The sequence below is a fragment of the Scyliorhinus canicula genome, chromosome 7 (genome assembly GCF_902713615.1).
Source record: "Scyliorhinus canicula chromosome 7, sScyCan1.1, whole genome shotgun sequence".
NCBI classification, from domain to species: Eukaryota; Metazoa; Chordata; class Chondrichthyes; order Carcharhiniformes; family Scyliorhinidae; genus Scyliorhinus; species Scyliorhinus canicula.
Genome location: NC_052152.1, coordinates 31,665,994 through 31,679,755, shown reverse-complemented (window position 1 = coordinate 31,679,755; position 13,762 = coordinate 31,665,994). Strand labels below are relative to the sequence as shown.

Here is a 13,762-nt window from a genome sequence, read left to right as displayed (position 1 = left end):
CTAATATTAAGTGGCCTGTCCGGTATCCATGGTTTCTGGTTTGCATTGGGGAGGATGGTGGGAGGTTCCATTCAAGAGAAGGGGGAGAATCCAGTGTGATGAAAGCCCATTTGTGGAGCCTCGGAGACCAGTCTGGCTTTTCCCGCCCCCGCCAAAAATAAATTAATACGTTACTTTGTGGCCGCCTCCTCGGTTGAGCTACCAGCTGAAACTTTACAGAGTGGGCATGTTATGAATTCTACCCAACTGAGTCCAAGAATAACACGTAAGACCCCAGTTATGCGATAGGATCATCCTAAAAACGGGCCTCCCAACTTGATTCAGGTGCGCACTCACGGCAAGCGACCCTTAATATTGTAACATTGGCTTGACTGTCAACAGGAGTGGGGCAATAATATGTGTCCCACCACTTGCCGGCTGGAAATCCTCAAAATCTCCCCCATTGAATCAGGTGTGGAAACCTTCCGAGCCAGTTCTCTCATTGGTGAAGGAAGTTGCGAATTAGTCCAACACTTTCTCAATTGCTCTTTTGTTTTTCCTTGAGCGGCCAATGGCATCAGTTTGAACAGCAATGGAAAACCAGCTGTAAAACAAATGGAGCAAAAGCATAGCATTACCACATTAAATGTGGATTCTACTTAATCGTGTATTGGATCTAAATGTAAATTGCAGTACATTAAACCCTTGCCCACTGCTTCTCTCTGCACCCAAATACAATAATAATATTTTATTGTCACAAGTATGAAGTTACTGTGAAAAGCCCTAGTCACCACATTCCGGCACCTGCTCGGGTAAGCTGGTACAAGAATTGAACCTGTGCTGCTGGCCTTGTTCTGCGTTACAAACCAGCTGTCTAGCCCACTGAGCTAAACCAGACTTGAGGTTTAATAGGTAATCTCAACCCAGCCATAAAATGTTTGACTTTTTTAATACTCAGTAGAGTGCTAATTCACTGCTAGACTTCACTTGAGAGCACAAGCACACTTCAGAATACTAACCATCTTTGCAGGGGGGACAACACAGTAGCACACTGGTTAGCACTGTTGCTTCACAGCTCCAGGGTACCAGTTCGATTTCCGAGTTGGGTCACTGTCTGTGCGGAACTGCACATTCTCCTTGCGTCTGCGTGGGTTTCCTCTGGGTGCTCCGGTTTCCTCCCACAAGTCCCGAAAAACGTGCTGTTAGGTGAGTTGGTCATTCTGAATTCTCCCTCTATGTACACAAACAGACGCTGGAATGTGCCAACATCCAAAGAATTCCTACATTGCAGAAGGGGGCCATTCGCCTCATCGCATCTGCACCAACCCTCCGAAAGAACACCCTACCCAGGCCCACTTCCACCATCCTTTTCCCGTAAACCCACCTAACCTGCGGAGGAAACCGGAGCACCTGGAGGAAACCCACACAGACACAGGGAGAACGTGCAGAGTCCTCACAGTGACCCAAGCTGGGAATTGAACCTGGGACCCTGACGCTGTGAGGCAGCAGTGATAACCACTGTGCCGCATTTAGACTGAATTGCCACGTGTATGTGGAAAATCGGCTGTGGTACAACTAGTGAATGAGTTATTTTTCTCCATAGATTCTGGTTATCCAAATCGAGGGATCAGATTTCTTGGTGAATTGATACTGTTTATAAGGATGCTGAGGTCAGAGGAAATGGTCGTTATTATTATTACATGGATGGAACATCAGATATCAATGAAATAGAATCACTTGCTAAGTGCAAGTCATAAAACCTGCCTTACATTTGATGCTGACTGCTTAATGGTATAACTCAGCTAAGAGATTTAAATTGACTCTAAGTCCAGACAATTCTCTTGAAATAAATCATCATCTCAGCACCATTCTTTAAATACTACGACAGTTCAAATTAAGTCACTTGTTGAATTACAAGTGGGTTTGTAACCAAGGCCTCTGAGCTGGAACAGCTTAGGTAGGTGATTAAATTGTTTCCGAAGACTTATTGCTCCTTTCCTGCTGCCTTCCCACAGGCCACCATTTTAACTCGCCGAGCGAAAGATTTGGACCTCTTAACTTCTGGTTCTGTGGTTCAATTAGGATTCCAAAGTGATTTTAAAGCTAAATCCCATCGTCCAGTCCGGCGCCAATTTATCAATAAAATTAGCAGGATTGGCCTCATAGAGACAACTGGAGTGGTTACGGGTGACTCAGATATAACAGGTACTTGGGTCAGAGGATATGTGTATCGTGCTTCTGGATTCCAGCTCCCAGATCACAACTTCCTCACGTTTCTTTGCTGTTTTTTCTCCCTTGCTAATCTTGCTTCCTTATTGTGAGCTTTTCTGCTGGCAGTTACACTTGGATAGAGGACTATTTGGAGGAAGAATACCAGTAGCTTCAGTTATCAGTGGCTATAACAGGTGTGCCTGTAAGAACACAGCAAGTGAGGGGACTATTCATTCTACGGTATGTGCAGGTGAAGAGAGTTAGTGGGTGATATTTTTCCATCGTTGGGGTGGTAAGTCAGATGTCCAATGAACGTGAAGGGATATTTTTCCCGTAACATTGCCAGGTGAGGACAGTGAAGAGCTAATAGACTGGGGAGGCAACAGAGAGCCGGTCGACCACACTGCCTGTCCAATTAGACGGCAGACAGTTCTGGAGACTCACCTGTCCCTTTGAGACAAGTGCCTGTTGCTCAGGCTGCTAGCAGAATGCAAGGCCATCTCAAAATGGAGGCACTCTCAGAAAGGTGAGCATTACAGGGGACAATACAGTGGCACAGTGGTTAACTTTGCTGCCTTACGGTGCCGAGGTCCCAGGTTTGATCCCGGCTCTGGGTCACTCTCCGTGTGAAGTTTGCACATTCTCCCCGTGTTTGCGTGGGTTTCGCTCCCACAACCCAAAGATGTGCAGGGTAGGCCACGCTAAATTGCCCCTTAATTGGGGAAAAATGAATTGGGTACTCTAAATTTAAAAAAAAAAAGAAAGGTGAGCATTACTTCACTTTTTAAAACACTTATCAGGCAGACCCTGGTGAATGGAAAGAAAACCCTTCCAGGGGAGGGTTCTAAAATGTCGGCAGCCTGGGAAAATCAGCCTTTCTTCAGCCTTTAGTTATAGAAATTGGCTGTCCACTTGCATCAGTGGGCAGCCAGGCCACAGCCAAGTCCCGCCACTCAGAAATATTCTTGATTTTCAGACTGAGCTGGAGAGTCATTCCCACATGGCTCCCCTCTATTTTCCCAGCTCTCACGCTTCCTAAACGGTCACCCTTGAGTCTGATAAAATTCTGCTCTGTTTCTTGGTGAATAATTGATCAAGAGGTTGTAATTCTCCAGGCAGTTTGTTGTGACCTCTCCTGCAGCAGGAACAGGGACTCGTGCTCTACCAGACTGCCTAAGTCAGCTTAACATCTTTGCCACTAACTCGTTCCATTCTGCTATATCGCCCAGTCTGGAAAGCACAGCTAAATCTAGCAGGTCTTCAATGCCCTGTTCTCTAGAATTGACCGAGATATATCACCTTACCCATTGACCATGAACAGCATAAAGTTTGGGGATTTGCAGTAGTCGCTGGATACCTTCATGTCCAGGAGCCCATTGATTGTTACCAGTCGGCAACATTTGCTGATAGAAAAGGCTCCCATTTCATTAATGTTAGGCTTGTCTCCAATGACAGAAAGGTATCTAGATGGTTGGCACAATGCCTTTTTCCTAACAAACTCAACCATTACCCTAATATTTTCCCTAACATGACAAGGTAGTAGTGCAGGACAATGGAGGCTCCTGCACACATGGGCCATGACACTCCTCATGCCTGATCAACATGGGTATAACCAAAACCACCATGGTGAATACTGATCATACCAGAGGTCTGCCAAAGCAGAAATTCAAGCATCCGGAAGGATCTTCCCCACAATGACTCTATAAATATCACTATCCTCAGTGATGAGCAAGCCAGAAAATCAGTGGAAGGCTGAAGCATTACATCCATCTTCAGCCAGAAGTACCAGGTGTGTGATCCATCTCGGCCTACTCCCAAGAGCCTGAGAACATCCTGGTAATAGAACTGAAGACTTATGCCCCAGAGCTAGCTGCACCCCATAGACACACTGTTCCAGGACAGCTACAACACGGGTATCTACCTAACATTATGAAAAATCGCCCAGACCTGTCCTCTCCACAAAAATCGAGACAAATCCAACCTGGCCAATATCAGACCTATCAGCCTTCTTTCGATCAGCAACAAAGTGAAGGAAGGTGCTGTGTTTTTGGGTTTTGAAATGTAATCAGTCTAATTGACACATTTCAATTTCTGTAGTCATGTGACTTTGCCATGCGTCTACTTCTGGAGGCAGACATCTTAAAACCAGTTCAATAAAGCCTTTCAATGAGACAGATATTGCTTATTCATGAAACATGGTGTTAAGAAGTGAAGATAACTAGATTTTGGAACCTTGGAAATGTTGCAGAGAAGATGCTGAGAACCCAGGCACACCAAAGGGCCCAAAACTGCATAAAAGGCTGTTGAAAAGTAAGGACAAAAGAAAAGCACACACAGGCTGCAAATTAAATATTGGCTGCAGAGGAAAAAGCACAGCTAAGAAAGGCTCACAGAAAAGTTCCAAACTCTGGACATTCCTGCAAAATGGCTAAGGAAAAACAGACACAAAAGAATTAAGGAACACAAACAAAGGCTGCAAGTAAATCACTGAGTGAGTAAAAACAGCTGTTGGAAAATTTTCCGCTCCAATCTCCAGCCGAAACGAACAGCGATATTTGCTAAAACTGGTAGTAGTTTTTTCACTTACAATGGCAAAACTATGAGAGTGCATCAAATTAACAAGCCTGAAAAAATAAGAGTAACTACACTTTTAACAATGCCGAGGAGCGACTGCTATACCATCCTAAATCTATCTGATGAGCAAAGAGGACAGATGGCAGAGATTTTGAATGCCTCGAACGCACGTTTTGAACCCCGAGCGAATGTTACATATGAATGTTATGTATTCAACGCTAGCGTGAAAATGAGGCCAGTGAATAGTACGTGACTGCAGGAATGCAGCTGGCAGAACCATGTGAGTTCAGACAGCCAAAAGATGATCTGATTAAAGATAGATTAGACTTGGGTGTGAGAGACCCCTTGGTGAGAGCGAGTCTACTGAAGGATGATAAACAGACGCTAAAGAAAACGATAGCCATGTGTCGAAATGCCAAAGTTGTGAAACATCAGCTGGAGAATATGTCAGGCAGAGCAGATCAGGAGATCCATCATGCTGAGTAACAATTCAACCCAAAAGGACAGAGCAATCACAGACAAAGCGCAGGATGAAAATACTGCAGAGAACAGCGTGCACTGGAAAAGAATGATTGTTCAGCTTGGTGAAAGGAGTGTTTTCACTGTAAGAAGCAGAAGCATTTTGCGCAGTAGTGTTTGGCAAGAAAAAAGCAAAACAAGTGGAGGCGTAGTGGTACTGTCACTGAGCTAGTGATCTGGAGACTCGGGTTCAAATGCCACCATAGCAAATGAAGAAATTTGAATTCAATTTTGGGGCAGCGCGGTGGCACTATAGTTAGTACTGCTGCTTAAGAGTGCCAGGGACCCTTGGTTGACTGTCTGGAATTTGCACATTCTCTGCGCGCCCACGTGGGTTTCCTCTGGGTGCTCTAGTTTTCTCCCACAGTCCAAAGATGTGAAAATTAGGTGGATTGGCCAAGTTAAAATTGCTCGTTAGTGTCCAAAAATGTTCAGATTAGGTGGAGTTATGGGGATAGGGCGGAGGAAATGTCTTTTCAGAGAGTCGGTGCAGACTTGATGGGTCGAATGGCCTCCTTTTGTACTGTAGTAATTTTATGGATTCTATGGAGATAGTCATGGAAGAGGTCTCAGTTGATGAACCTGATGAAGAGTTATACATGATACAACAGGTTGGTTCAGTCAAGTATAAAGGAGAAAAAATGGACTGTTATAATAATGCATGGAGAGGGAGCGTATCAAGTGAGCAAGTGTCAGATAGTCACTGGTGCGTCATGCCACATAATAACCTTCACAGGTATAACATTCTGTGTCAAGTGACTCAAAATGGAGATCCAAAATGAAACTCGTGAATGTAAGATTGAAACTGTATTTGAGACTCGTAGCATGATACACATTTCGAGAGGACAAATTAGTCTCTCAGCCCAATGCAGGAGCAAGAAGGAAGATCTCGAATTTGAGATTATAACTGGGATGCAAATGCCACTCATCTCAGCAGGAGCAAGTCTGAAGCTTGGGCTGGTAATCCTGAACGTGCCAACAGAGAAAGGGCAACACAATAATCCCAAGCCAGGGTGACAGAAGGCCGCAGCGAGAGGGAAACCACATCAATGCAATGAAATGCCTGAGCCAATGGAGAATGTTCACATCAGAGCTGAACTGGAAGTGGTGAAGGGTAAGATTCCACCTGAGTATATACCAGTGAAAACGCACGATAAATTAAAGTCTTCAATGAACCAAGCTGTAGGAGATCTGACTAAACAAATTTCAGGGGCAGCACAAAGGTACCAGGAGGAAAGAATGACACTGTTGGCAACTCGAAGCAGGGGTTGAAAAAACTCAACCCGAATTACAGGCGCAACCAAAGACATATATGTGAATGTTAATGAGAACAGTGGGTGTATATTGAGTAACGTGGGTAACTCACAGTCACACAGGATCGTATAGACAAACGTGTTTTCTGCTCACTAGGAAAAGGAGGATGTCTGTACCTTTGTTCGATATGAAAAGAGGGATAAAAGCAAATTACTCCGGATGCTGGAATGTGAAACAAAAACAGAAAATACTGGACAATCTCAGCAGGTCTGACAGAATCTGTGGAGAGAGAAGAAAGCTAACGTTTCAAGTCTGGATGACTTTGGCAAAGCTGGAGAGAACTGGAAATAGGGCCAGATATATACTGCTGTGGGTGGGAGGGGGACATGGAGCAGTGGCGTTGGATAGAGGGCCAGCGATAGGTGGAGATTGACAAAGGTGCTGTGAACAGAAAGACAAAGGGAATGTAAATGGGGGTGATTAAGGCTAAGAAAGATGCTGATAGTGGTGCATAAAGAGAATAGAATATTTCATTGGCAGAACAAAGGTGAGCTGTGTGTCAAATGGACATGGAATGGGGAACAGCTGGCCCAAATGGGGCCAAATGAAAAGGGGGATGTTTGAGTTGTGAAAGGTAACCAGTCTGATTGACACACCTGGCTTCCTGTAGACATGTGACTATGTCATGAGGCAGACATCATAAGACCAGTTAAATAAAGCCTGAGATGGATACTGCAGAAGACTACTGTCCTTATACATGGAACACCATCAACTGTGCTAACAAGTGGCACTTACATAGCAGACACCTGCTCACTCATGCTACTCAACTCCTGAACTCATTACAACCTTGGTCCAGATATGGACAAAAGAGCTGAACACCAAAGGTTAGGTGGAAGTGAATGGCCTTGACATCAGGCAGCATTTGACCGAATGTGGCATTAAGAAGCCTTGGCAAAATTGAAGTTAATGGAGATCGGGAGAAAACTCACCTCTGGTGGAAGTCATACCTGGCACAAAGAAAGATGGCTGTGGTTATTGGAGGCTAATCATCTCAGTCCCAGGACATCACTGCAGGAGTTCCTCAGGATAGTGTCCGAAGCCCAATATCATCAACAGTTTTTTTTAATGGTTTTCCCTCCTTCATAATGTCAGAAGTGGGGTATCCACTATTGATTACACTATGTTTCGCACCATTCACGAATTGACAGTTATTGAAAGTGTTCGTCCAAATGCAGCAAGACCTGGATGATATCCAGCACCACCCAAATCTCACGAAAGAACAAAAATATTATTGCGCATATTGCACAACCTTGCTTGATTTGGAGAAGACAGCAGTAATCCTGAACAGATTAGGAAGACTAGGGGCAAGGCAAAAAAGCAGCAGAAGAAAGAGGGTGCCATCAGCAATCAGCAGCAAGAGTTGTGAGAAATATTAATTATGCAGCAATTTGGATAACTTGTTTACTCTCCTGCACTGACAACTTGCATGAAGTCCATACACATAATAATTAGCACATTCTTCACCAGATCCTTAAACCAGCATTAAAGAACATAAAGCTATTCAGCTAACTTCTAAATCAATGACACACAGTTAATCCAGATCAGAAGCTGCTATAAAACCACACTGCAGATCAAATGCCAAAAGTCATAAAGATGATGAATTTCAGACTCATTTATAATGATTGCTTTCCATTCATTTTTTCATCCAATTGTCAATCCATGTGCCTTTCTTATAAGCAGGTTTCCTAACTCCGAGGTAATCCCCCAGTGCTCCCAGCAAAGCTGTCATTAGACTGCTGCTGCTGCTTCTGTTCCTCATGTTACAGCCACAAGAAGACCTTGAGATACTGGATGCCTGAGCCTGTGAGGGCCCAGTAGCCAGTTGCAGCACTATGGCTGCTTCTACCTGGGTAGCCTGGCCAGGCATTATTTCTCGATGGGTGGTTTCTCAATGGGCCGGCAAGTTTCTTCACTGAATCTAATGTAACTCTTTGAAAGTGCCTATCTCTTTGGTCCAAGGTGGACACATATCTCTCCCAAGTTGGAGCTTAGAACCTGCATGGGCAGTTCCCAAGGACGTTATCAGTGCCTCCTGTAGTGCATGCCTAACTGTAGTATTCCTGGAGCTGGTTGCACTTTCCAAGATAGGCTGATACTGTATGAGATAATGGCCGGAATCCTCTGACCGTTGGGACCTCCGACCGTTCACTGTTCCCGCCGGCAATGCACCCCTGCCTGTGGGTTTCCCAGCAGCATGGGGTGACTTCAATGGGAAATCCCATTGGCAAGTGGTGGGTGTAGAGAATCTCGCCACCAGCGAATGGCACGCCACCGTGAAACACGTGACTGGGGGATGAGAGAATCCAGCCCCATATCACGCAGACCGGCTGAACGCTTCTCGTACCTCCAGCCAGCCCTAATGCTGAAACTTTCTGGCAGGCCTTCAATATTTCATATCACTCCCTTGTGAGAGGCAAGTACTTTTCATCTTTTCAGTCGGCCTGAAGTACTCATTTTCATCTTTCTCAGCACATCTGGAGCACTGGTCTCTACTCGCGTACGCTGGACACTTTGCCAAATACCGTAGGCCATCAATCTAAGAAAGAAAAAGATTTGTCTCACAAGATCACAGGATGTCCCAAAGTGTTTTATAGTCAATGATGTTCAGTTACTGTTATCATAGATATCATAGAATTTACAGTGCAGAAGGAGGCCATTTGGTCCATCGAGTCTGCACCGGCTCTTGGAAAGAGCACCCTACCCAAGGTCAGCATCTCCACCTTATCCCCATAACCCAGTAACCCCACCCAACACTAAGGGCAATTTTGGACACTAAGGGCAATTTATCATTTTTGGACACTAAGGGCAATCCACCTAACCTGCACATCTTTGGACTGTGGGAGGAAACCAGAGCACCCGGAGGAAACCCATGCACACACGGGGAGGATGTGCAGACTCCACACAGACAGTGACCCAAGCTGGAATCGAACCTGGGACCCTGGAGCTATGAAGCAATTGTGCTATCCACAAGGCTACCGTGCTGCCGTGTTGTAATGCAGGAAATACCAATTTGCGCAGAGCAAGCTCTATAGCAGCAATGTTATGACCAAATCGTACATTTTTATAATGTTGATAAATATTGGTCAGGATATTGGGGCTAGGTCCCCTGCTGTCTTAGAAATAGTACTATGGGCTCCTTTACTTACACCTGTGAGAGAGGATGGGACCTCAGCTTAGTCTGTCATCTGAAAGTGCAGCATTCCCTTCCTACTCCATTGGAATGTCAGCCTAGATTTTTGTGCTCAAGTGTCTGGTGTATGACTTGAACTCACGGCCTCTTGAAGAGATTGTTTTAATCTGGGTCTTATGCTAGCAATTGGGGCTTCCTATTTAACCAGCCTACCTGATTCAGTCCAGCCCAGAATTCAAATCAGAGCTAATGCATCGCCTACCTTTAATATGTGTATTGATGGATGGGGCAGGTTGCTTGGCTGAGAACTAATGTCATCAGAAACATAGGAATTCAGGGCAGGAGTAGGCCAATCAGTCCCTAGAGCCTGCTCCACCATTCAATCAGATCATAGCTGATCTCTTCCTGTTCTCAACATCCACCCGTTCCCTATATCCCTTTAACCTGCTCTTTGAAAATCCGAAATATATCTATCTCCTTCTTGAAACCATTCAATGACTCCGATTCCACTGCACTATGGGGCAGTGAGTTCAACAATTTCACCACCCTCAACGAGAAGTAGTTCCTCCTCATCTCAGTTCTAAATCTACTGCTTCTCAACCTATATTTGTGACTTTCATTCTAGATTATTGAGAAATGAATAAGATGACAATTGCATTCTCACTGAAAACGCACATGCTGAGATAGTGACACATTATTGTGCTAAAATTAAGAATGCCATGAAATATAATTTTCTAAGCATAAAATATTTGCCTCCAGCATTGACCTAGTAAAAGTGTAACTTTTCTTGTTGGTTTTGTTCGAATAGGTGAGTGATAGGTTAGTTTCCAAAACTGTAACTGTGGGTCAAGAAAATGTAAGAATTTCTAATGTACAAAAATGTTTAATCTTTCTTGATGGTAAAATAAAAACAACCGAATTCAAGCAATTTAATCGGCGAGTCTATAAAACAAAAATAAAAGACAAACAGGTCGTGACCAAGCAAGTTTAAAACAGGAAGTGCCTGCTACTGTACCTAACAACTTCTGATTGAGGACTTGCAGCTCACAAAGGGAGCTCTGGGAGTTTACTACAGTGCCAAAAGTTCCCCTTGGCAGGAATAAACACTGCTGTTGGAAATTAAGAATTATTAGCAGTGATGGAAATTGGAAACGTGTCTCTTTGGGCCAAGACTGAGTAGTTTGAGCTTTGTCCCTGACTGTAACCAGGAATCAACAGGCTCATATCAACTGCTCCAAGCTGTACTGTATTAGAAGGAAGTAATCCTTCCCAATCTGGCTCAAAAGGCAGAGTTTGTTTTCAATAAAGAATCCGATTACACTATTATCGAAAGAGAAGTCATGCAAGAAACAGATATAACTTATGATAAGTTCATTTCCAAAACAGATTATTTTTATGTTTATGCACAAGGTTGTTTTTGTTTTTTCCTCATTTTATTATGCCCCTCATTTTCAGTGAATAGCATTGGTACATACATTTCCAGCATTCCCAGATCAGGGGAGGGATTCTCCTTTGCATGTCCGCCCCGGTACCACTGCTAGCGAGGATGGAGAACTTGGCGACGCCGTTCGCTGGCGGCAGGATTCTGTATTCCCGTCGCTTGTCAATATCCCATTGAAACCGCCCCATGCGACCAGGAAACCCACAGGCAGGGGTGCGCTGCCGGCACGATCAAAGAATCCCATCGCCAGCAGACCAAGTAGGACCAAATTTTCATTCCCAAGTCAGGAGTGCAGAGCGGAATTTCCACAAATCCCACTTGCTAGAAGGTGCCCTGCATGTTCAGTCTTTTTTTCCGAGTGTTGGTGCTGGTGGGAGTTCTGGGCGAAGGGATGTCTGTTAACGGGGGTCAGGCCCAGCCTCCCCAGAAAGAGCTCAGAGGAATATCAGCATATCATAAACTTTAATTCCATCACCCAGGATTATGCTATGAACGCAGAACACATTTGAAATGTAACAAATGTATGCAGCGGAACATATGTCTTTTGATTCAGTTGTGGGGGAAAGAGGAACAAAGTTTTAAAAAAAAGAAAATCATGACTGTGTGTCTTCTCTTTCAGTGATATAATGAAGCTGGGCGTTACTCTTTCTGGACATCAGAAAAAGATAGTGAGCAGCATTAAGCAACTGGAAACACACACAAAGAACAGTCCAGTTGCAGTGTAAACTTCAAGTCAAGTCTTTGTGCATCAAAGGATTTAACCAATGAGAATGACACCACAATGGTATGTGGACTGATAATAACATGGAGGCCACAAAATGGAAAAGCATTTTGGTCAGTTGATGTGGTGTATGAAAGACTGTCAAACTATAAATGTAAATGCCTTAAAAAAAAAAGGAATGATGGCTCTGTTTTCTACCTTTTTTATATATTTAAAAAAAGGTGGTATGTTTAAGTATTATTTATGATGGTAAGAAAATTAGAATCTTAAAACCTTTCATCGGCAGGCAGCAGAAGAAAATCTGGTTAAAATCTGTCATGGGGAAGAAAGGACTTTCTTTTTTGTTTTAATTAAAAGAAAAAAATATAGTTAGAGAGATAAATGAACTTTTGGACACTGATAAGCCAATCTATGAGTTAGAAGCAGCAGATGGGATGCAAGCTTAAGTGTGGCTTTCTGTTTTTAAACTGGTTAAATTATTTCCTAAAACAAAATCGATAAAGTTTGGCAATAGATATCTCGCGGTGAATGGAAAGTTTAATGAATATCTTATGGCATTATGTCTTAAACAATTAATAGCCCATATTTTAGACTTTGCTGTCAAAGGGAAGACCCCTCCCAACGTTTCCTATTGTTCTGCCATGTTGGAGTGTGCACAGATGATCATTAAACATTAGCCTGTACAAGGTAACCCAATTTCACACGTACTCAAATGTTAATTCATTTTTTTCAAAAATGATCTGATTCCCCCACAGTATTGAAAATTTTGTGAAATATGTATTATCTACATTAAATTTTTTATCTATTTTTGTCACAACAGCTTGCCATTGCTCTTGTCTTATGATGTCTACTTTACTAATACGCACACACATGCAGATCACAGTATGGTTAGCCAAAGTGTTTGACTATTTACCTGACAAAATGTCGTCTCTGTAGCTTGTGGCTTGGATTGGCAGGGTCATACACAAACGTTCATTGCGTACTTGTGCACTTCTTTCTACTAATCCACTCTGGACTGAGAGAGTATTTATCTTGTACTGTGTCCAAAAATAATACGAGATTAGAAGTTTCCAATTCCTTCCGTGTGTGCAGTAATTGCAGCCCTAGTCCATGTGTTCCACACATTGTTCTCAATCTGCTCTATCAGAGCCAACCGTAAGATTTTACAGAATGTCACTTCAGGGTGAAGAAAGGGATGGATTTCACAGCAGAAGAAAAAGGTTCCTCAGTCCTCAAAGGATCGTGATAGCGATCCAAGCTTCAATGTATGCATTACTTGAAAAGAACATTTTATCCTGGGCAGGCATAGCTGTGATACCTCATGAGACGAGCAGTGGCGTCTCGATTTAAATCACGTACCGATTATTGAGCACCTTCCACACTGTCCCTGCTCGTTTTGCAATTATGGAGGGAGTGTTTTTGTGGGAAATTTCTAAATTCTCAGCAAGTTTTCATGAATTTCTGCAAAGCTTTCACAAATTAGGGCCCTTAATATTCATTCATGGGGTGTTTTTTTGTGCTCACCTGTAAAATCTAACAACAGTTAATGTATTTCCATCTTTAAAAAATTGGTTAATTCAGAATATATTATTAAATAAATTTAGAGTGCCCAATTATTTTTTTTCCAATTCAGCAGCAATTTAGCGTGACCAATTCACTTGGCCCACACATCTTTTTGGGTTGTGAGGGTGAGACTCACTCAGACACGGGGAGAGTGTGCAAACTCCACACTGATAGTGACCCAGGGCCGGGACCGAACCCGTGTCCTCGGCGCCGTGAGGCAGCGGTGCTAGCCACTGCACCACCGTGCTGCCCAGTTCTGGATATATTATACCGCTGATAGATTGATGCTGGATCATGGGTCCAGTAAGAA

General features: G+C 43.5%; 1 protein-coding gene across 2 annotated transcripts in view; it reads left to right on the top strand.

The window, feature by feature from the left end:
• epha3 (eph receptor A3) overlaps window positions 1-12,708 on the top strand; it is a 299,166-nt gene extending 286,458 nt beyond the window's left edge. For both annotated transcript variants that reach the window (XM_038801693.1, XM_038801692.1), the window contains exon 17: window positions 11,788-12,708. In XM_038801693.1, coding sequence (XP_038657621.1) covers window positions 11,788-11,893 — 106 coding nt within the window. In that variant the 3' untranslated portion in view covers window positions 11,894-12,708. The remainder of the gene's footprint in view (window positions 1-11,787) is intronic.
• The last annotated feature ends 1,054 nt before the right edge of the window (window positions 12,709-13,762 follow it).